General features: G+C 40.8%; 1 protein-coding gene across 11 annotated transcripts in view; it reads left to right on the top strand.

Moving 5' to 3' along the window:
• LOC139376886 (neurexin-1a-like) overlaps positions 1-24965 on the top strand; it is a 574009-nt gene that overhangs the window by 30240 nt on the left and 518804 nt on the right. For 3 of the 11 annotated variants that reach the window (XM_071119864.1, XM_071119861.1, XM_071119860.1), the window contains exons 3-5: positions 6179-6196; positions 7573-7602; positions 9500-9550. The exons of 2 other annotated variants lie outside the window; for them this stretch is intronic. In XM_071119864.1, coding sequence (XP_070975965.1) covers positions 6179-6196; positions 7573-7602; positions 9500-9550 — 99 coding nt within the window. Of the gene's footprint in view, positions 1-6178; positions 6197-7572; positions 7603-9365; positions 9551-24965 lie in introns of those variants that run through there. 6 more of the 11 variants (XM_071119862.1, XM_071119867.1, XM_071119863.1 and 3 more) reach the window with 4 other exon arrangements.

Genomic DNA, 24965 nt, shown 5'->3' with positions numbered 1-24965 from the left:
ACACACACACACACACACACACACACACACACACACACACACACACACACACACACACACTCTTTTAACCTAAATCCAATGACATATACAGATGGTCTTGAATGCAGGCTGTGTGTGGACATGTGCTGTATGTGTACAGGCTAAATAAGAGTAATATTGGATACAGATGTTGTATGCAGATGAATTTAGTAGTATGCCTATTACTAGAGAGGCAATGTTATGCTCGGTTTTCGGCTATGTGTACTGTATGTGTACTAGCTGTGTACAAGCTGGTGTTTTGACTATAATCATGGGCTCTACATGGCACTATGTCATATACCAATATGTATATAGTGTTTTCTGCATGGGAGTCGAGCTAAGTGGAGTGAAGTGCATTGTATTGTTGTGTGGTATTAGCAGCACAATGGCAGTGGGATCGCTGCTTCGTCAAGGGGATTAGGCAGGTTTATTCCTCTGCCAGGATTATCAACCAGCTGGGGAGATTTGGGAAGGGAGAAAGTGGTGTGTTTGTGTGTGTGTGTGTGTGTGTTTGTGTGTTAAAACCAGTTAAATGTAACTAAATGTAATCTACGTAATCCCCAAAAGTAATTATTATATTACTTGTGTGTGTGTGTGTGTGTGTGTGTGTGTGTGTTGTGTGTCTGTGTGTGATGGACAGGTGGGGGTTTGGTGTAAATGGTATCTGTCATAACATGATCCCTAGTTGAATCACTGTTAGAAAGGTACTACACTAAAGAAATAGTTGTATGGGTAGATTTGGTAAGGATAGTGTCCTGTTGTGTGTCATGGTGACATCTGTCATGAACCCTAGTTTGAGGAGAGGTTGTAAGATGACATTTAAATTTTGTCCTAGTCTTTTTTTATTTGTCTTCATGTGGCGCATTCAGATAGTACAGTGAACATAGGATATAAAGGCAATTCATCTGCAACAGTTTAGGTCAGGAAATAAAACTACATGTATGAATTGAGAATTTTAAGTTCAATTTCGGTTCAACGTGGTTTGAACGTACGTAGCTGGGTAGTGTAGAAACATAATTTGAACTACTCTTGGCTTTAGTCAAGTCATTCTGTGTAGAAATCTGAATGAAGGTTATCTGTCTTGGCTTTTACTTGTTGGATGGTCTTAGATGTTGTCATAGGTTGCCATGGAGATTTTTCCCCTATCGTTGACCCTGCTTTTCTATTTGTTTGATGGATGTATAGATTTTTATCAGAGTGTATAGAACTACACGGTTGGATGAAAGAAACAACATACATTTTTTTCAAGCTTAAATTACTGTAAAGCAGATTTCATTGGATGTGATATTCTTATTTTGAAATTCCATTTGGTTTTGAAATTACTAATATAAGAGGAAGAGAAACGCTAGAAACAGAGTAATAAAATGGTGATAAAATCATTGGACAGATTGTGCATCAAAAACCCATTTTTATTAAAATGACACATTCATAGTTAAAAATATCAAAATTATCCTTGTCAAAATACAGTCACAATCCAGAGAACACTCTCACCCCGGTGAAATGTTTGAAGTGTTTATGTGTTCCTGTGGGATGATAATTAAGAGCTGTTCTTTAAGGTATAGATATATCAGCAAACAGCCCCTGCTTTATTACTTTTCTCCTCATCGCTACTGTTGTCACTTCACCATACCAGCTCAAAGCTTGTTGCCACCCCAGAATGCTTTTTGAATAGGAAGCGTGCTTCTCATCATCAAGCTATCCTTTTGTGAACAAAGTCATAGCCGCGGGAAGTAGTTTGGGTGTGGGGGTGCTGTGATTTATTTTGCTGATAGGTGGTCCGCTAATACAGACTAGTAAAGGACGAGTGCGCTACTTTAGTGAAATATATATTTTTTAAATGTATAAATATATTTTTTATTCTGATTTTTCAGGGGGTGCTGCAGCACCATCAGCTCCCCTACTTCCCACGGCTATGATCAAAGTGCCCAATATTTCCTTATATGCCCATTCCAACCATGCCGACAGAGATGTACTGTATATGTAGCTTACAGTTGAAGAAATTACAAACATTTCCTTTTATTACCATAACAAAGTCCTCATTATTACAGTACTTGCATCATATTTTGTTCACAAAATGCTGCTGCTCTCACACTTTTATTGGTTGGTTGTGGTGCATGGTGTCTGATTTGGAAGGGGAGCTGATATGCTGGTAAGTTTCTTGGTCAATAAATCGCTTGAATCGGGGCCTGAAACCATTGAGGAGAGGTAGGATACTTGTTTCATCTGATGGGAGCTAGGAGCTATGCTGTGTGGCCCAACGTCCAATGTGTAGGTATACCTACATGATGACATGGTACTTTCAGACAAAGAAATTACTCATTCTATAGTTATCACATAGCTCATATTCACTTATATACATGTAAAGCTATATAATCAAATTGCATGTCATTATTTATCTAATCTTAAAAGTTTGCATTCTCATGACTCACGATTTCTCCTTTAAATTGATAAATCAGATTAAAACATATTACAGATGTAATGCAAATTGTTTTAACTAGTGTAAAAACCAACCAGTGTTCACTTCTGTAAAGTTCATGTATCAATATTTCTACAGTCGACCTTCTGAATTGAATTATACGTCTGTTATCTGTAATAGCCAGCAGTTTCACTGATTTACTAATTGAACACTTATAATACTTATATAACTAAATGTTGATGAGAAATGTTGACTGACCAATGTGTTGTTCTGTTTTAGGAGGCCTTTACATCCTCTCAACCTTTCAATGATTATTGCATGCTTTATTGTAACACATACTTCCTCCAAATGTAATGTTCCCCACCAGAGGCAATGGCATGACATGCTGGGCACCTAGTTTGCCATCGTTGTGGCAACAGACATGACAACTTTATCAGTCTCTGATAGTGTTGATAGACCTCACATTCTTTTTACTTTAAATTCCTTATCACCATGTCACTAATTTCACTTTGACTGTGAGGTGATGTCCCCTAGCACTTTAGCACATCTCTGCTCACTACTAATTATTTATGAGTGCTGATCTGAGATATGTCCATAGAATCTTAGTCATTATGATCTAAATGCTTAAACTGATCCTAGATCTGCACTCTTGCGCTGAGATACTTTGTAGATATGGGCTCAACTCTCTCTCTGCCCTTTTGTGAAAGTCCAGAAATAGGCATGATTTCCCCATCACACTCTCTCTCTTTTTCAGCAGTCCTCATTCACGTGGAAAAAAAAGTATTATTGCATTTGCCATATTTCAGTTCAAACTTAAAATAAATATTGAAAATGTTAATAATGAAATATTGATTTTACTATATATATTATATATATATATGTGTGTGTGTGTGTGTGTGTGTGTGTGTGTATATATATATACATAGAGTACATACACTACCAGTCAAACGTTTTAGAACACCTACTCATTCAAGGGTTTTTCTTTATTTTTACTATTTTCTACATTGTAGAATAATAGTGAAGACATCAAAACTACGAAATAACACATATGGAATCATGTAGTTACCAGAAAAGTGTTAAACAAATCCAAATATATTTTATATTTGAGATTCTTCAAAAAGCGACCCTTTGCCTTAATGACAGCTTTGCATACTCTTGGCATTCTCTCAACCAGCTTCATGAGGTAGTCACCTAGAATGCATTTCAATTAACAGTAGTGCCTTCTTAAAAGTTAATTTGTGGAATTTCTTTCCTTCTTAATGCATTTGAGCCAATTAGTTATGTTGTGACAAGTTATGTTGGTAAAAGAACAAGTCCATAGTATGGCAACAACAGCTAATATAAGCTAAGATAAATGACAGTCCATAATAACTTTAAGACATGAAGGTCAGTCAATACGAAAAAAAATCTTCAAGTGCAGTCGCAAAAACCATCAAGCGCTATGATGAAACTGGATCTCATGAGGACCACCACAGGAATGGAAGACCCAGAGTTACCTCTGCTGCAGAGGATAAGTTCATTAGAGTTAACAGCCTCAGAAATTGCAGCCCATGTAAATGCTTCACAGAGCTCAAGTAACAGACACATCTCAACATCAACTGTTCAGAGGAGACTGTGTGAATCAGGCCTTCATGGTCAAATTGCTGCAAAGAAACCACTACTAAAGGACACCAATAAGAAGAAAGGACTTGCTTGGGCCAAGAAACACGAGCAATGGGCATTAGACTGGTGGAAATGTGTCCTTTGGCCTGTAGTCCAAATTGGAGATTTTTGGTTCCAACCACCGTGTCCTTGTGAGACGAGGTGTGGGTGAACTAATGATCTCTGCATGTTTATTTCCCACAGTAAAGCATGGAGGAGGTGTTATGGTGTGGAGGTGCTTTGCTGGTGTCAATCTGTGACTTATTTAGAATTCAAGGCACACTTAACCAGCATGGCTACCACAGCATTCTGCAGCGATACGCCATCCCATCTGGTTTGGGCTTCGTGGACAATCATTTGTTTTCCAAAAGGACAATGACCCAACACACACCTCCCAGGCTGTGTCAGGGCTATTTTACCAAGAAGGAGAGTGATGGAGTGCTGCATCAAATGACCTAGCCTCCACAATCCCCCGATCCAACCAAATTGAGATGTTTAGGGAAGAGTCGGACGGCAGAGTGAAGGAATAGCAGCCAACAAGTGCTCAGCATATGTGGGAACTCCTTCGAGACTGTTGGAAAAGCATTCCAGGTGAAGCTTGTTGAGAAAATGCCAAGAGTGTGCAAAGCTGTCATCAAGGCAAAGGATGGCTATTTGAAAAATCTCAAATATAAAATATATTTTGATTTGTTTAACACCTTTTTGGTTACTACATGATTCTATATGTGTTATTTCATTTTTTTGATGTAATCAATATTATTATACAATGTAGAAAATAGTACAAATAAAGAAAAACCCTTGAATGAGTAGGTGTTCTAAAACTTTTGAGCAGTAGTGTACATGCATGCAAACATAAATATACATCAGCTGACAGACACTGCTCCCGAGTGGCACAGCGGTCTAAGGCACTGCATCTCAGTGCAAGAGGCGTCACTACAGTCCCTGGATGATTCCAGGCTGTATCACATCCGGCTGTGATTGGGAGTCCCATAGGGCAGGGCGGTGCACAATTGGCCCAGCGTCATCCGGGTTTGGCCGTGGTAGACTGTCATTGTAAATAATAATTTGTTCTTAACTGACTTGCCTTGTTAAATAAAAGTGAAATTTAATAATTATTATTATTATTATTTTTTAAATCTCCCCCTTTCACTGTTACTGAACACTGCATGTGCCCTATTCACCACCTCTTTTACTTGGTCTACACCACTTTACACCTTATTTTATACCCTTTTCTAGCTTTCGCCAATACATTTGCTAACTCACTTTGTTTTCTCTCAGTTGAATGTACTCCTATAACCATTCTTTTGTTGCAGTAGACAGTCTAGTAAATGGGATTGAAAGAGTACATGCAGAGTGGGCACATGGCAGACAAGCTAATAGACAAGCTCAACAAGCTAAGTGACAAGCTAATGACAAGCTAGCAGCCAAGCTAATAAGCTAAGAGACAAGCTTACAACAAACTAGCAGACAAGCTAACAACAAGCTAGAAAACAAGCTAGCAGCCAAGCTCTCAGACAAGCTAACAACAAACTAGCAGACAAGCTAACAACAAGCTAGCAGACAAGCTAACATTAACAGCAAAACAAACAATGCTATCCATAGGGGCCATAGCAATCCACTCAATATCTTAACAAGCTTAAATAAAGCTGTGTCCTGTATCCCAGGTAGGCATATGATCAAAGACTGAAAGTATAATTTAATGTCACGTTAATAATAATACATGGGATTTTTATAGAGCTTTTCTAAAACCCCAAAACAGATAGTTATGCAGAAAATAGTTTAACAGAAATTTGACAGATTAGAAGTCCTCTGCAGCATTGAAACACAGCCAGTTGTGTTGAACAGCTAAGAGATAGTAAGCCTCTGCAGCATTGAAACACAGCCAGTTGTGTTGAACAGCTAAGAGATAGTAGGCCTCTGCAGCACCAAGACCTTTCCTCTGCTGGGGTTGTCAATACAGTACAACGTGGGGCACTTTGCATGTGATGTGTGATGCCTTGCATGGTTACGACATGCAACGGCCCTGTACCAGTCTGCATGCTGCTTAACGAATGTCTTCCTTTTCCTCTCTCTCCTTCCGCCCGTCCGTCCGTCCGCTTGCAGAAGACAACCATGTTGAAGGTAGGTATTCTACTTTCTATTTTCTTTATCATGGTTTTATCATCTTTGCACCATGATTTAACTCACTAAAACCATGCTGTGGTTTTCATGGCTTAGATTACTCCTCATGTTTGTTATGGGGAAAAGTTGTTAAAATGTGCTACTGAAATGGTAAGTTGGCTCTATATCTTTTCTCATTTGCGGTTCTGAGTAGATGTTTTTGCAGCATGTGCTAGGCAATTGGTTCAGGAGAGATGTGTGGTTTGGGATAGTGCAATTATGGACTGGAAAGGTTATCTGTTATTAACACTGATTATCACCATCCTGATGAGAAATTGTGGAAAATTCTCTTAAATTGCTGCTGCATTGCAGTTGCTATTATTCTTGAAATCTCTCATAGATACATATCAATGAATATCAGTGAAAGTTCGGGCAAAAGTTGAGCTATGTATGTTAAGAAGTGGGTAAGTATTTAAGCTACTACTATACTATCAAACTGTGCCTTGGCTCTCCCACTGGTTTGAAAAAAATATTCTGCAGGTTATTGTTGATGCACTACATTACATTAGTTAATGGTTTGGAAGGGATAGAACAAACATTTTATGGTTTCTGCAAACTGCGGGAAGTATGCAATAGTCTGTTCCCATTTACAAGGAGGAAATAGTTTCAGAGTAAACAACTGAATAAAACTTTACCGAAAAAACTCTGAATTTATGGCCCAGATAATGTATTTATTTGCAATAGTGTCTTAAATATTTGCATGAAGGAGGGGAAAATGACCAGACCCTGCCCAATCAAATGTGTATCTATTTTTCTGACATTATTATCATGCAAATACTCAGTTTGGATCTTTGAAACTGAATGGAGAGAAATGTCGATCCAATGACTGATTCACATCTCAAATCGTTGTTAAATCGTGGAGTCAGGCCATTGTTTTGGGGGTTGGTAGGTATAGTAGGTGGACTGGGTTGAGCATTCTCAAAGGATCCCCCTCTTGGACAAATGGAACCTCGACTAACTTCCAATCATTACTGTTAATTTAACTCTAGTAAGTCTGACTGATGATGCATTGCAACCTCTCTCTTGGTTGAAAACATGCTCATCACCCTAACCCAACCTCGTCTGACTATACCCCTTCCTCTCTCTCCGTCCCCCTTCTCCCTTACCCCAACTCCCCAACACCTCCCAAAATACCACAGGCATCTACCAGACACAGATGCCTGTGTGTCAGTTTGACCTAGGTAGCGTCCCAAGTGAACCCTATTCCCTTTAAAGTGCACTGGCTCTGGTCAAAAGTAGTGCACTATAAAGAGAATAGGATGTCATTTGGGAAGCAGCCTTAGCCTCACCCGTGATCCCCTGTCTCTTTGCTGACTGTGCTCTTGTTTCCCTTTAAGGTCTGGCGCACTTGATGATGGGCGACCAAGGTATGGGTCCGGTTCCTTTTCCACTCTTGCCTCCATTATCCCCCCTCCGCCCCCTCTCCCTTTGTGGTCGATACAAAGACTTATTTCGCTGCTTCTCGTTCTCTTGCTGCTGGCTGGGGGTACTCAGGGCTATTAAAACTGCTTTTCAGATCTGGTCTGTCATTCATTTCAGCTGCTTTGCAACAGTGAATGACTTGGTTTGGTTTGTTCATCCTGGCTGTTCTTTTTTTTTCTTTGCTGTTTTTTTGTATTACTTTTCACACGTTTTTGTCTTCATCCCACTTCCCTCGACTCATCGCCTCAAATCAGCACATCTGTTTTCTTTATTTTTTCTCGACCAAATTGCTTTAATTTCTGGCCTACTTTTCTTGCGAGTATGTTTCAAACCCATCTTCATTCAGCTGGCAATTACATCATATCATCAAAATCAAACATAACATGCTGAAGATAATGCATAATTGTGATGTACAATTAAGTCAGGGTTTTCCAAACTCGGTCCTGGGGCCTTCCCTGAGTGCACGTTTTGGTTTTTGCTCTAGCACTACACAGCTGACTCAAATAATCAAAGCTTGACGATGAGTGGGTTATTTGAATCAGCTTTGTAGTGCTAGGGAAAAAACTAAACATGCACCCAGGGGAGCCCCAGGACCAAGTTTGGGAAACTCTACTCTAGGTAGCTGAAATGCTACATCAGACACCCCTCTATATTACCCTTGCTGCTTGAATGCTTTAGCTGCCAGTCAGTGAGCCACAGTGAGCAAGCTAGATGATTGACAACTTCTCTCCATTTTCAAGGCAATCTCTGCCAGCATCCCAAATTGGCACCCTATTCCCTATTCAGTGCACTACTTTTGACCAGGGCCCCCTGGTCAAAAGTTGTGCACTACATAAGGAATAGGGTGCCATTTAGGACACATCTTCTCCATGCCAGTCTGGATGATGCTCATTTCCCAGCATGCACCATAAGGCAGGAAATACAATATTGCTCACATGTGCTTTACCCCCTCAACCCCTCCTTAACCTCATACCCACACCAGCATTCCATCAATCTCTCACCTCATCTCAGATATTATATTTACCCCATCGTGCCTCTCTCTGTGTTTTCTCTGGGTGCGTCTGAAATGGCATCCTATTCCCTATATAATCCTATACTTTTGACCAGGGTCCTATATGAAATAGGGTTCCATTTGAGATGCACCCACTCTGTGTTCTTCCCTGCCCGTCCATATGACCATGACACTTATGGGTGTATGTCTTTCCTTTCTCTCTCCCTCTTCTTCTCCTCTTTTGTCTGGAAACTACTTTCTACCATGGAACATTCCATCAAATATCATAGGTAAAAGTAAAGGTACTCACCTCTCTTTTTTTACTCAAACTCAATGTACTCATACGACTGTGTCAAGTCTGCTGTCTGTTGTGGCCTTATATGCTGATTTCATTAAGTATATAAAGTCCATTGGCATTATTTCATTGTTTTATGTTGCTACTATATAAAATGTATGTGTGTCACGGTACCCAAGGTAGGTTGCTGCTCACACCTTTCTATGAGGAGTGGATTGTTTCATTTCTGCTTGATGCATGGAAACCATAATGACATTCATAAAGGGGGGACATGTGATGTCCACTCTACACTGCTGGTACCTGATGCCAGTGCAGCCCTTCCCACCGGTAATGATTTATCTTGTTCAACGTATTGGTGGGTAGTGTGGTGTGGTTCGGGGGGAAGGCTATATCTGGCCCCAGTGTCTGACCAACCAGAGTGTCGTGGGCAGCGGGCAATGGGCTGGGCACCCCATGGGCTGGGCAGCATCTTATCCTGGCTGGCTGTGCTGCTGTGCCGCTCTCCACAGAGGGTAAGTGGACCTCTGATCTTTGCCCGTTTGCCTCTCCTACCCAGGGCGAAGGGAAGGAGAAGGTTGGCTTCGAAGGTCCCTACTGAGCATTCCAGGTAAACAGCTTTGCTTTGTTAATTAGATTCCTTAACAGATCACACCAAGACAAGCAGATTTAAAGGAGAAGTCCATTTGATTTGTTTGTTTCATCCATACGTATTATATTATGTTATGTGACATGCCTGGGGGCTTCAGTCGTCAGTGAAAGACAATGTCGATGTCCCAGCAGCATGTAGGTTGTGTGTGAGAAAATGTACATGTGGGGTAAAACGGGAATGATCATTTATGACTTACGAGTATCTGTAGTATCTGATCTCTATTTAAGGGTGAAATTAGTTTAACAAAATGACATTGTTTGAAGGCATGACCTTTGTCACTGTAGGAATTGTGAGACTGAAATTCCATTCCAGTGTTCCATTTGCATTCTCAATTAATTATTCTCATATTATCACCTGTAATACTGTAGCATTTCTGTCTAAGTCAGGTAAGGGATGTGTTTGTGAAAATAAATTAGCATGATACAGTGAAAGTCATTGAAATTTGTTTGTACAGGTAAGTCTACACAATATCCTCAGACACAAGTAAATATAGTATAAATTCATAAAATGGATGAGGAACCATTTCCCTCCTGCACTGTATCAGAAATGCAACCATTTTCTGATATCTGTGATTCGGATCCATCCATTACCTGCAGTACATCAATATTTGTTACTGCCATTTTACATTTAGGTACATGATTAAACATGATTTAGATCCTAAAACACACACCGAGAGTACACCTTTTTTTACTTGCTTTTAATCACTCGGACCTGAGGGCAACAGTGCAAAGATCTACTACACTTCACTAAGGTAAGTGCTATTTACTTGGTCTTATTTGGTAACGGTGGTTCAGGTTGTGTGGCCATTCATAGAGGTTGGATGATTTGCCGCCCATCTTGTCTTGATCTTTCTCTGGATATTGAATAGGTCAATTTAGCATTTCTGACATTTCTTGCACACATTCTGTTCTACATTTTATTTGTTCTGCAAGATTGGAATCCCTCTTGCCTGTACAAATTGAATGAAATTGGTCTTCAAGAGTTTGATGAGCTGTACCAGGGATGGGATACAATTTTCAATGCTCAAGTCTGGTTGTAATAGCACAATTTTTCTTACATGAGCCAAGTCGAAGGGGTTTCAATTGTGTTTTTAACGTGATAAGGGTACACATAACATTACATGTTTGTAAGACCAACACCGTGGCATCTTGATATCTTTAATGCAGATATAGAAAATCTATTCAGGATATGTCATTTTAAAGCTCTATGGATGTACAGCATGTTTCTGAAATCATCAGGGTTTGACATGTACTGTGGGCTATACGCATGGCTAGCTGGACACTAGTCGTCACTGAAATGTACTGTAACAGCTCTCAGGAAACTGTCCTTTGGCAGCATATTGCGTGCCAACTGCAGATGCCACCACCACTGAGTTCCAAATAGCACTAGGGCTGGGCGATATGGCCTAAAACTGATATCTACATTTTTTTTCAAACTTATGGGCGATTCATGATATATCTTACTTATGTACTTTTTTATGGAAATAAACTTTGTTGTACAATTAAAGCTAAAATACACTGCATTTAAAACCGTAAGCCCCCACTGATCATTTAATTATTTTATCAAAATAGTTGTACCTGCTTTTTTGTTGTTGTTGCAATAATCACTGATCTGGCTTTCAGGTCTGTCTATAAACATGTCCTTTTTGTTACAAATTGAACCAGAACTATGCAAAATGCACATTCACTAATAATGTAGCAGGCGTTACAGTAAATTAACACCGGTCTCATAAACAATCTCTCAAACACAAGTCCACGTGCTAGTTAGTAGCCAGTTTATATTTAAGGTTTAGCCAAATATGATCTAGGTATTATTCCACAATCTCTGAAATCAGCTAACATGGCAAAACAGTTGAATTGTTATGAACCCGTGTCTTCAACTGTTTGAACAGTATGCTAGCCTGACCACTTTGTTCAGATGTTGAAATCAAGTGGCCTACCTTATTTCTCACAATGAGAACGAGTTGCCAATTCCTTATACAATTGTTTTATACTCATTGCACATTTATAAAACACAGACTAAACAGCTAGTATAACAATCTTTATTTGAATTAAATGCTGCTAGCGATACGTGGTACCGTAATGCGCGCACAAAAAAATGAGCATTCATTTTCCAGAATGAATTTGAATATTTGAGGAGTTGAAACATAAACAGGATATGGTTCGAAAGGTTATATTTTCATCTGTTACAGTAAAATAATGTCTCCATCTGTTTTGGTGTCCATTTGACCGATTTTGTTGGAGCAAATAGCGAGTTAAAACCGTCAGGAAGAAGTGATCTCTCATCTTTGTTGTCGTGAGTGGTAGGGGAAGATGCTTGGGTGAAAGAGATGAAGCGAGAGGTTTCACTGCCGCCAAAATCTGTCCAAAATAAGCCCCGTGCGTATCTCTGCACTTCTTTTCGACCTAAGCTTGTTGCCTGCCTTTCTGCCTTTGGGACAACGACCCCCATTTTTAGGGTGGAGACATGAGCATCACATCATTATATGCAGATAGCTGGTGTAAATGGGAAGGTGCTCAGTACAGAAGGAGCGAACGAGACGAGACCAAAAAGACAACATGAGAACAAGCGGACATAAATAACAACGAAATTCTGCGATACAGGCATTTGGAATATCGTGCAAAAACATAAATGTTATAATTCAATATATCGCCCAGTCCTAAATGATACCAGATTCCCTAAATCCACTAATTCTGACTAGATCACATAGGGAATGTATAGGGCATAGGGTTTTATCTGGGATACACACCGTTCCAGCCTGGAAGTGGCAGAAGGCGAGCCACGGGGGGAGAGATGGATAGAAGTGTTGATGTAGCAGAAAACTAACAACATACTGAGTCTAATTCCGGGCCTTCACCATGCAGTATGTCCTCTGTCTCCTATAGGGTGTGAAACAGGCGTAGGATCACTGCTACAGTACAGGGTTATGAGGCTGGAAAGATCCAGACCTTATACATCTTGTTTTATCTAATCTGATGACACTAGTACAAAACGTTTGCACAACATTTAAGCCCTATTAATAAACTTTCACCAGCTTCTAAAACTTCTGAGAATTTATGATTTATCCCCTCTTGCTTCTCCTTTTCTCCTTTCTCCTTCTCTCCTGGTGTTGGTTTTCTACTTAGATTTTGGTAGCCCTTTACACTCGTACCCGTATAGGGATTGAAAATGGCAAATTTGGGAAATAATAAGCTCGTAAATTGGAACGTCGTGCTGTACAGTAACATGCTATACATGATGTCAGAGCTCTGGCTCTGCGCTTCACACCTCTGTATGGGTTTTGACTGACAGCCATTCTGAACTTGAGCACCGCGTGCAACAAGAAGTGGCTCCCATCCCTCCTGCTAATTGGGCAAAATTTGCACATTTTTTGTTGTCTGAGTAAATTAAGATGACTATGTATTTTGAAATATGAGACGTTGAGGATTATAATAAATACCACTGTGATGTCATACAGCAAGCCAAACACCCGTGAGTCTAAATGTGAACTTTACATTTCCAAATCATAAAACTCATGTTGTATACAGTGTAAATGTTTATGATCACTATGTTTAATTTACAGTTACACAATGACATAGCATCATACCCTGGGTTGTTCTGAACAGAATAGGCATATGTACAGTGGAAGTCAGAAGTTTACATACACCTTAGCCAAATACATTTAAACTCGGTTTTTCACAATTCCTGACATTTAATCCCAGTAAATATTCCCTGTTTTAGGTCAGTAAGGATCACCACTTTATTTTAAGAATGTGAAATGTCAGAATAATAGTAGAGAGAATGATTTATTTCAGCTTTAATTTCTTTCATCACATTCCCAGTGGGTCAGAAGTTTACATACACTCAATTAGTATTTGGTAGCATTGCCTTTAAATTGTTGAACTTGGGTCAAACATTCCGGGTAGCCTTCCACAAGCTTCCCACAATAAGTTGGGTGAATTTTGGCCCATTCCACCTGACAGAGCTGGTATAACTCAGTCAGGTTTGTAGGCCTCCTTGCTTGCACACGCTTTTTCAGTTCTGCTTACAAATTTTCTATAGGATTTAGGTCAGGGCTTTGTGATGGCCACACCAATACCTTGACTTTGTTGTCCTTAAGCCATTTTGCCAGAACTTTGGAAGTATGCTTGGGGTCATTGTCCATTTGGAAGACCCATTTGCGACCAATCTTTAACTTCCTGTCTGATGTCTTGAGATGTTACTTCAATATATCCACATAATTGTCCTGCCTCATGATGCCATCTATTTGTGAAGGCCATCAGTCACTCCTGCAGCAAAGCACCCCCACAACATGATGCTGCCATCCCCGTGCTTCACAATTGGGATGATGTTCTTCGGCTTGTAAACAATTGTTGGAAAAATTAGTAGATGTCCTAACCGGCTTGCCAAAACTATAGTTTGTTAACAAGAAATTTGTGGAGTGGTTGAAAAACGAGTTTTAATGACTCCAACCTAAGTGTATGTAAACTTCTGACTTCAACTATATGTTTCTTGTGAAGAAAACCTGCCGGAGCACACACACCTGAATGCACTCATGACTCCTTTTTGTGCACACCAAAATCACGATCTCTGAATTGCCTTGTGAATGGCTAGCACTGTAAGATTGTATTTTATAACCTAGCTAGTCATGTTGGCAATAGAACAAGCTTTCAAATCATGCCCACCTGACCCAGATTGCGATTTATAATTAACCATTTTTAGATTGCGTAAAAAGCAACAGTAATTGTGTGACGTCGGGGATGCAGTGTTGTGTTCAAAATAAATCAACTACAAGTGTGCTTGCTCTAGTTCCTCAACGGCACAGTTATGAGAGATAAAAAAACAACAACTTGTAGTTGAAGACTGTTCTTTGAGTCATAAAAATTAATTGAAATTGCTTAGGAACTGTGCACACTTTGGAGAGGTGTGGCCACTTGGAGACACCAGTTAGTCCTCTCACTCAAACCCTTGTAATTGTTTCGTCTTATGTGGCACCTTCCCCACAGAATTCGTTATCAACAAATGTGGTACAACAAGTACAGCAAATGCAAAATGCACATAATCAACAGTGTAATGTTTGGATTCAGTCTTTTGATTTGATTAAGCTGCCCATTAGCCGACGCCAATAGTGACAGCTAGTCTTACTGGGGTCCAACACATACCGAAAAACACATTACAGACAAAATACTTGACAATTTACATACTTAAAACATTAACGTTGTGTGTGTGTGTGTGTGTGTGTGTGTGTGCATTCATCAGTTACACATACATGTCAGTACGTACACACAACAAGTAGGTCACACAGGGGAGAGGCATTGTGCCGGGAGGGGTTGCTTTATTTGTTTTTTAAAAGCAGGTTTGCTGTTCATTTGCGAGTTTCATACAATCAGGGCTCTTTTTTCTGGGACTGTTAAAAGACACCTAGTGGCATGTCTGGTGGGGTAAGTGTGTGTGTCAGTGCTGTGTGTAAGTTGACTACAAACAATTTGGAATTTTCAACAAATAATTTTTTCTTATAAAAACAAGAAGTGATGTAGTCAGATTTTCCTCAATTCTTAGCCAAGAGAGACTGAAATGTATAGTACTGATATTAGCCCCCTGATTACAGTGAAGAGCAAGATGTGCCACTCTGTTTTGGGCCAGCTGCAGCTTAACTAGGTCCTTCTTTTCAGCACTTGACCATATGACTGGGCAATAATTATGATAAGATAAAACCGCAGGACTTTCTTTGTGGAGTTGGTTGTCAAGAAAAAAATATTTTTATAACGGCCAGATCTCTCCCCATCTTTACAACCATTGATTCTTTATGTTTTGACCATGACAGTTTACATGAACTGTTGTGTACTCGCCATTTGTCTAATATGTTCCCCATTATCTCCAAACTGTTCCCTTTCAATTGCTGCCATGGTTATTATGCTTTTCATATATCTTCTGCAAGAATCATTTCAATAAAGCACAATCCATATAGTATAGGCCAATTCCCACGAGTGTAAAAGGTTAAGGTCCTTGTAGATCCAGATATAATTGCTGCTTTATCTAAATAGGTGCCACTAGTACAAAATGTTTATTATCAGTTCAGCTACTTTAGCAGTTAAAATGGTCATTGTAATAATGTACTTTGTAAAGCTTCTGAGAATGTCCCATTACGCCAGCTCTTGTTTCTCCTGTACTCTCTGGTCGTGTGGTTTACCTTGATAGATTTTGAGGTCCTTTGTGAGGTAAATATGTGCATATATTAAGATGCCTGTGTTGGTGAAGCTGCCCTTGGATTCTCAGAATCAGAGAATCTCATTTCCATTACCTGTGTCCCAAATGGCACCCTGATCAAAGGTGTTGCACTATATACAGAATAGAGTACAACTTGGAATGCAGCCTAGAGAAGAGGATAAGTCATAATACCACTGGCACACCTACAGCCAACAGACAGTGTATTTAAAAGCTGTCATCACAGCCAAGTGCCATGTGAAGCTTAAAAAAACGGCAGGCAGACAGACCAGGCTCGCACACATAACAGGCTTACAGGTATTACTGGGCCTTTTCCTAAATTAGTATACTTTTTAGTCTAATTGCTTTTGAGAGTTATGATTTTTTTAAACTGTTTTTCTGAAAATGGAAATATCCTCTCTTTAATTATGAAAGGTAAATCCTCAGAGATTGATTTCTCTGTCGGTGCCAAGTATGACTGGGTTGTATCAAGGAAATTGCGTTTCAAACGTTGGGTGTCTTTGTTTGTTTGTATGCAAGTTGGATGTGTCAGTATGTATTTGCGAGCCATTGGAATGCTGTTGAATCCTGTTAAATTGGGCCTGCTTTATTTCTAGTCAGTCACATACAGGTAACTGACTAAATAAAGGAAACACTACCATAAAGTGTTTTAATAGGGCATTGGGACACCACGAGCTAGAACAGCTTCAATGCACCTTGGCATAGATTCTACAAGTGTCTGAAACTCTATTGGAGGGATGTGGCACCATCCTGCCATAAAAAAATCCATAATTTGGTGTTTTGTTGATGGTGGTGGAAAACACTGTCTCAGACACCACTCCAGAATCTCCCATAAGTGTTCAGTTTGGTTGAGATCTGGTGACTGAGACGGCCATGGCATATGGTTTACATTGTTTTCATGCTTATCAAACCATTCAGTGACCACTCATGCCCTGTGGATGGGGGCATTGTCGTCCTACGGGGGCATAACCATCATACTGTTTGAGTTGTCAGCTAAAATTAATTCAATGTGAAATCACCTTGCCATTTGATTTAGGTAAAACATTTGGTGAAAAAATTGCTGACTTTTTAAAATCCAAATCACATTGAGTAATTTCCATTAATTATAATCCACATAATAATTCAGGTTTCTTGTTTCTGTAGGATTATTTCCTTCTGTAGCAAACTCTACGTCTGTCTGATACTGTAACTACAATTTCACTGTTTTTGACGTATTCTAATGAGACAGGTGTAGATAATATTTAACTTGTGGATGTTTCTTGAGCTTGGCAGCCAATGTAATGGATTCTGAACAAAGAGATAGAAACCTGAACAACACAGAGAATTATTTTAATTTAGATTTCTCTTTTTTTAAATCTAAAGACTCACAACTTGTTTTCAAAGACAAGTCTTGACTGTAGTGAGAGAGAAGAGGAGATTGAGTCTATGCTTAAGGTGGTATGTTGATGTACTCTAGTATCGATGTGATCTACACTAAGTGTACAAAACATTAGGAACACCTTCCTAATATTGAGTTGCATCCCCCCGACTTACAGGAGCAATTAGGTTTAATTGCTCAAGGGAACATTAGCAGATTTTTTTTTACCTAAGGGTGCAGGGTTTCAAAACAAAGACCATTCAGTTACTGGCCCAACGTGCTTACCCTCTAGGCTACTTGTCGCCCTAGGGATCATAGCTTTCACCTGGATTCATCTGGTCAGTCTGTCATGGCAAGAGCAGATTTGTGCACTCAGTGTATGTGGCTATGGAGAGGAATGAAATGCTGGTATGCAATGTGATGTGTAGCTCTGGTATGGAATGTTGTTTTAGAATGGTTGCTGAAAACTCTATGCCTAGAATTATAACCTATAACCTTCTATCTCCAATATGCCACACATGGAATGCCTTTACCGAACCAGCTTTTCAACATTAACCTAAATGGAGAAAATAGGAACTGTGTGCTTTGCCAACCTCTATATTATGGGTTTTTCTTGCTACAACCCTTATGTTTTGAAACTGAGCTCTTACATCTGATGCAGTTCATGAGAACATGAAATGGGATATAGAAACTACTAAAGAGTAACTGACTATATATTTCAGAATATTCACGATCTCATTGTTGTAGTAAAGGCATTTAGCAGTTATAACCTTTCAGTTGGCCTGTCCATTTGAGTCAAAATCCGTTGAAGTGATTTAACAAAAACCCTCAACTTGGTGGTGGTGGTGTCCCAAATGGCACCCTATTCCCTGTGTAGTGCACTACATTTGAGCAGAACCCTATGTGACCTGGTCAAAAGTAGTGCACTAAATGGGAATAGTGTGTCATTTGGGACTCAGTACTGTGAAATTTGTTTGAAAGCTTTTCCTCAATGATATGGTTCTGCACAGCGGCTTGCTGGTGAGGATTACACTTGTCATCAAGGACCATGGCTTGGTTTAAGTATGCGTTCAAATCCCCTTTCTTCTTGAAGGTCCTTGTTGCGGTAGTTGTATGCTCTCAGAAGAATCCTTAAACCTCACTTTATATTTTCCTTGGCTTGCCTTTTCTTATTAAGGTCGAAGAGGATACAGTGTGCAAAAGTGCATGCAACGTGGAAACTGGAGAGTTTGCCTCTGAAGTGTGAGTTTGTTTTTAGTGCTCTGGCTGAAAACTGCAGTGGTCTTGACACTTTGAAACTGTATTCCCCCAAGTGATCAATGTCAGAGACACACACAATGGATTCTATAAGCCGAGATGTCTCTGAATTTACCCATGTGTGTATGAAGAACACATGAAGCTCTTTCTTGCACAGTGGTGGAGCTCTACATCCACAGCTAGTCTTCTGTGTTCTGGAGAGATTATGCGGACCAGCATGTCAACATGCCACTCGTCAACGGTGTTGCCGTGCTCTCGATCTGACAGGTAACACGTTGCCATGCCACATGAGCTGAATCGACAACTACTCTCTCCTTTGTACTTTCATATCTGAAACCTAACCTGAAAGTCTGTCAGTGGACAGGACTCCGAGGACCCTGCCCCAGCCTCTCAATGCATAACCATCAATCTCAAAGTTTGAACCCTTTCAAAGGAAAACATCCTTAAGGTTAACTGAGATATCAATATCTGATTTGGATGGATTCTTCCGTAAGACTTCAGTGTTTCTTCTACATTCATTTAGCAGTGATGGGAGCACTGCCACTGCTAAATCGTTGCCGCCATTCAAAGAAAATACTTTTTTCAGGACGATAAAGCGTTTTTAGTGTAAACTTAAACGACTTAACCAGATATAAAGTATGTTATTGGAACTATATGCTTTTTTAAATAAGATCATCTTTGAGAACTAACAATCACCAAAATTAAAACTAGACAGTCAAGGGGGAATCTTAAATTCCCAAAATGTCATGGCTTATACCCCCATTGATTTTGTTATGTTTGAGACACTCAGATAGCGTAAGAACACAATGTAAGCCAAGGCAAAATGTGTAGAATTGCAGGAAATTAGCTTTACAACTATAAAATGTTCTCCCTAGCCCCATGGCAAAATGTGTAGAGTTGCAGGAAATTAGCTTTACAACTGTAAAATGTGTAGAATTGCAGGAAATATGTAGAATTTCAGATAACTAGCTATAAAACACCAGCAAAGAGGAGTGAAGAGTGAAGTGAAGAGGAGGGCATCTAAAATGTTGAGTTAGACCACGCCAATCCTAGGAGAAACACTGGACTTGATATAATTTTTTTAATTGTAAGATTTAAAAATATGTATTTTAATGATGTGCGTTGTGGTTGACACATATGGTTAGCTTCATAAAAGAGTAAAACTACATCTAAGATATTACACCTGTTGACAGAATAAAGTATGAGGTTTAAGTAGATTTCAGTAAGATTGTGTGTGTGGTTGTGTTATACTGCTTGTCTCTGTACCTTCAGGAGGGTCTCAAATGTATTCTGACGTTAGCAGGAAGCAGAGGGCGGCAGCAAAGCAGAAAAGGCCAGTTAATCTCGCAGCTGCTTCCAAAATGGCACCCTATTCCATATGTACAGGAGTGCACTACGTTTGGGGTAGCTAACCCTGGGAATGCATTTCCTGCCACTCCATTCCATTTTCCCTCTCACCTTTCCATCTCTCTCTCTCACCCCCCCACCCCCCCCCCCCCCAAAAAAAATCCCTCCCTCTTTCTCCCCCCTCTCTCTCTCTCGCTCATTCTCTATCTCAACCTCTTATCTTCTTAATGTGACAGAGATCTGTAATAGAGAATAATTTGGGGGTTTTATACAATCCATTTTGAGATGTGTTTGATTGCAAACCTGCCTTTTCCCAACTGGCTGAAGTATGTGACTTTATTTTGACCACTGTAAGTGTGACAGGTGTGATGCCATCAGTGCTGCTGAACCCTGTGAGTCCCATGAGTCCCAGAGATGCTGAAGGAAAAGGAAGGTCTGACCAATTTGATGCCTGCCTTCCCACTACCTGGCCCAGGCAGCCTGCCTTCCCACTACCTGGCCCAGGCAGGCTCCATAACCAGAGCAGTGTTTCTCTCAAACAAGGCATTTTTATTTGATAGGTCACAGTGGTGGATTCAGAGGTGGTGTTAAACACTGCCGTTGAGATAGTGAGAGGGAAGCGAGATTATCCTGGAGTGCTGAGAGAGACGGAGAGTGAAAGGGAGGGAGAGAGCGAGAGAGAGAGAGAGAGAGAGAGAGAAAGGGGGAGAGGGATGGTACACTGACTCCTGGAGTGGTGCTGAAAGAGAAAGGGCCCTGTAATTACCTGTAGAGAGATTTGTGTGTCTGACACGGTGGATTGACAAATCGGCACTCAACCTCCACAGATTAGTAATATTACCGCTTCTGCTGCTTAGAGAAGGCAGATAGGAGGCAGGGGGAGGCAGAGAGGAGGCAAGGGGAGGCAGAGATGAGACAGGGGGAGGCAGAGAGGAGGCAGGTGGAGACAGAGAGGAGGCAGAGGGAAACAGACATTACCACAGCTTCTGCCACTGAAGGGGGGGGGATGGGTGGCAGGCGTGGGGAGGCAGACAGTGGAAAACAGAGAAGTGACAGAGATAGTTGAGAGGGAAGTGACAAAGAGGAAGAGAGAGAGAGAAAGACAGGGAAGTGATGAGGGAAGTGTAATTAGTAGTCGAAGGCGAATACATGGGAGAGAGAGAAAGAAAGGGGAATAGAGGGGGTTATAGGGGAATAGAAAGGGAGAGAAATAAGAAGAGGGAGAGAAAGGGGGGTTAGATAACAGTATATAGCTTTGTGTCGATTGTCGAAGCTCTCACAGCCATCTTTGTCTGTCCTTTTAATGCGAAACCCCTTTTTGTTTCCTTTACTTAAATTTGATTGAATATAGAATTGTGTGTTTTTGTCTTTTTTATTTGTAGCTACAACTTGATCAGTCTTTGATTGTATGGTCTCTGTTCATTTTTCTATTTTTTGCTGTGGGATTATCAGGGTGGGATTATCCCTACAGAAATATATGTATTGTAAGGCGAAGACAAACAGGTAAATTATTAGAGAGAGAGAGAGAGAGAGAGAGAGAGAGAGAGAGAGAGAGAGAGAGAGAGAGAGAGAGAGAGAGAGAGAGAGAGAGAGAGAGAGAGAGAGAGAGAGAGAGAGAGAGAGAGAGAGAGAGAGAGAGAGAGAGAGAGAGAGAGAGAGAGAGAGAGAGAGAGAGAGAGAGAGAGGTCATAATAAATAAAAGGTTGGATTCGGATCGTTATGAGAGCGGCTCTGCTGGCTCTGCTGGAAGGAGATCTGGTGTGGATCAATACTCATGGTCGATGGCTGTGTTGCATCCCAAATGGCACCCTATCCTCTATATAGTGCACTACTTTTGACCAGAGCCCTATTGGAATAGGGTGCCATTTGTGACACAGTGTGGGACTGGCCTGAAAATAAAGGAATGAATGAAGAATCTGAGCAGAAAACTGATAAAAGAGAGACACAGGGATGGGATAAGAATCCATCATCCACCCTCCATCCTGTCTGCATGTCTCTTCATTTATTTATTTAAAATGTTCTCCTTTCTTCTCTTCCCTTCTTCTTGGCTTTCCAATTGTTACATTAGTGCCTTGACTGTAAAGAAAAACTACAGTCTGGTATTTTTTAGTATGTACATTACAAGGTCTTATTTCATGACCATTCGGCGATTGGAATGATTCCATTAACACTGTTGGAATGCACCTTCAGCCGGTTTTATTTCTTGGTGGGTAAAATAGCATACTAACTTTGATGTTGTCAATTGGATATTTGTAGGATCTGTTTTCATTATGCAGCGTGTGGCTTGCATTAGTGATATTTAAAGGATCACTCTTCAGTGGCTTTAATTGCTGGTGTAGTTGATGACAGAGGAATTGCTTGCAAAGAGACAGTTGTGATTTTTGTTCTAGTTTAATTTTTGCCCGCTTATACAGTATGCATACAGTATGACGACAGCCTTATTTATTTGAGAGAGAGAGAGAGATAGATCTCGGAGAGATCAATGAAGAGAGAGAGAGAGCGAGATCTCGGAGAGCTCAATGAAGAGAGATCTCGGAGAGATCAATGAAGAGAGATCTCGGAGAGATCAATGAAGAGATCTCGGAGAGATCAATGAAGAGAGATCTCTAGAAGAGAGGAAAATAATAGAGTATGAGAGTAATTTCATGCTGAATGACTCACAGAGTGGAATAGTAATACATATTTATCAGCCTGCCTATGACTCTTGGCCTGGCGGTTCACTGTGCCATATAAGACATACTGAGCAGTAGGAAGAAAACAAACAAAGATTTGCCACAAGTAATTGCAAGGCAGAGGTGCCAATCATGCTTTTAGGAATATTTTTGTTGCTCTTTTTCCTCTTGCCAGTTCAATGCTATAATTCAATCCAAACACATGACACATGACGCCTTGAAAATCAAGGACATCTCAAGGGGTTTTATCCTGTCATAATAATTTCTGATTAATTCAAACTATAATTTGAATAATAATGTAAACAGTTGTTTGGATAGTAGTTAGACATTAGTAGTTAGACATTAGTAGTTAGACATTAGTAGTTAGACATTGATATTGGTATTGAGATCTGTACGCTGAAACCATTTCCTCAGTATTTTGTTTTGTTTTTGTAAAGGCCAAGAAAGTGAATGTGTTTGCAATGAGGCATGCAGCGAAATGGCAAGGCTCCCTGTGAGAAAATAGAATAGGCAATTTCAAATCCTCCCTGCCCTGGAATATCCACCTGGCTAGCGACAATTTGTCTCAGGAGGCATACATACACACTCAAAGAGGTGTACACACGCTCATGGACATTCACACAGATCCTTATGCACAAACACACGCAGATGCACGCACACACACTCCCATCTTGATGCAGAGCCCAACCTAGACAATTAAGCACTTGGTGTTGTCATAATAAACCATATCCCTGTTAACCTCTTTGGTTGCGTACAGATATCATCCCATGCCTGCTTTTATAAATAGCCTCGTCCCATCTTTAGTCACAGACAAAGTGTCTGTTTCCGACAGTGGCAGGCAGAGCCTGCGTTCCTATGTTCCCTGGTCAGAAGTGGTGCACTATATAGGGAATAGGGTACCATTTGGGATGTAGATAGACATACAGTGGTGGGGGAGAGACTGATGCCTCTCTGACTCGGGTTAAAAGTGTCATGAATCACGGTGTGACGAAATGTGACACCAGTGCGTCCCAAATGGCACCCTATTCCCTTATATAGTGCATTACTCTCATTATTCTCATTATGTGAGAATGCTATTCATTGACTACAGCTCAGCATTCAACACCATGGTACCCTCAAAGCTCATCACTAAGCTAAGGATCCTGGGACTAAACACCTCCCTCTGCAACTGGATCCTGAACTTACTGACGGGCCGCCCCCGGGTGGTGAGGGAAGGTAGCAACACATCTGCCACGCTGATCCTCAACACTGGAGCCCCCCAGGGCAGTCCCCTCCTGCACTCCCTGTTCACCCACAACTGCATTGCCAGGCTCGACTCCAACACCATCATTAAGCTTGCTGATGACACAACGGTGGTAGGCCTGATCACCGACAACGACGAGACAGCCTATAGGGATGAGGTCAGAAACCTGGCCAGGTGGTGCCAGGATAACAACCTATCCCTCAACGTAACCAAGACTAAGGAGATGATTGTGGACTACAGAAAAAGGATGATCGAGTACACCCCCATTCTCATTGACGGGGCTGTAGTGGAGCAGGTTGAGAGCTTCAAGTTCCTTGGTGTCCACATCAACAACAAACTAGAATGGTCCAAACACACCAAGACAGTCGTGAAGAGGGCACGACAAAGCCTATTCCCCCTCAGGAAACTAAAAATATTTGGCATGGGTCCTGAGATCCTCAAAAGGTTCTACAGCTGCAACATTGAGAGCATCCTGTCCGGTTGCATCACTGCCTGGTACGGCAAATGCTCGGCCTCCGACCGCAAGGCACTACAGAGGGTAGTGCGTACGGCCCAGTACATTCCTGGGGCTAAGCTGCCTGCCATCCAGGACCTCTACACCAGGCGGTGTCAGAGGAAGGCCCAAAAATTGTCAAAGACACCAGCCACCCCAGTCATAGACTGTTCTCTCTACTACCGCATGGTAAGCGGTACCGGAGTGCCAAGTCTAGGACAAAAAGGCTTCTCAACAGTTTAAGACTCCTGAACAGGTAATCAAATGGTTACCCGGACTATTTGCATTGTGTGCCCCCCCCCACCCTTCTTTTACGCTGCTGCTACTCTCTGTTTATCATATATGCACAGGCACTTTAACTATACATTCATGTACATATGTACATACTACCTCAATTGGCCCGACCAACCAGTGCTCCCATACATTGGCTAACCGGGCTATCTGCATTGTGTCCCGCCACCCGCCAACCCCTCTTTTATGCTACTGCTACTCTCTTGTTCATCATATATGCATAGTCACTTTAACCATATTTACATGTACATACTACCTCAATCAGCCTGACTAACTGGTGTCCGTATATAGCCTCGCTACAGTATATAGCCTCACTACTGTATATAGCCTCACTACTGTATATAGCCTCACTACTGTGTAAAGCCTCACTACTGTATATAGCCTCACTACTGTATATAGCCTCACTACTGTATATAGCCTTGCTACTTTTTTTCTCGGTCTTTCTTCTGTTTTATTTATTTACTTACCTATTGTTCACCTGATACATTTTTTAACTATTGGTTAGAGCC

Source organism: Oncorhynchus clarkii, chromosome 20, assembly GCF_045791955.1.
Source record: "Oncorhynchus clarkii lewisi isolate Uvic-CL-2024 chromosome 20, UVic_Ocla_1.0, whole genome shotgun sequence".
Taxonomy (NCBI): Eukaryota; Metazoa; Chordata; class Actinopteri; order Salmoniformes; family Salmonidae; genus Oncorhynchus; species Oncorhynchus clarkii.
The sequence above is the reverse complement of the archived record's forward strand: the minus strand, read 5'-3'. Positions and strand labels throughout refer to the sequence as shown.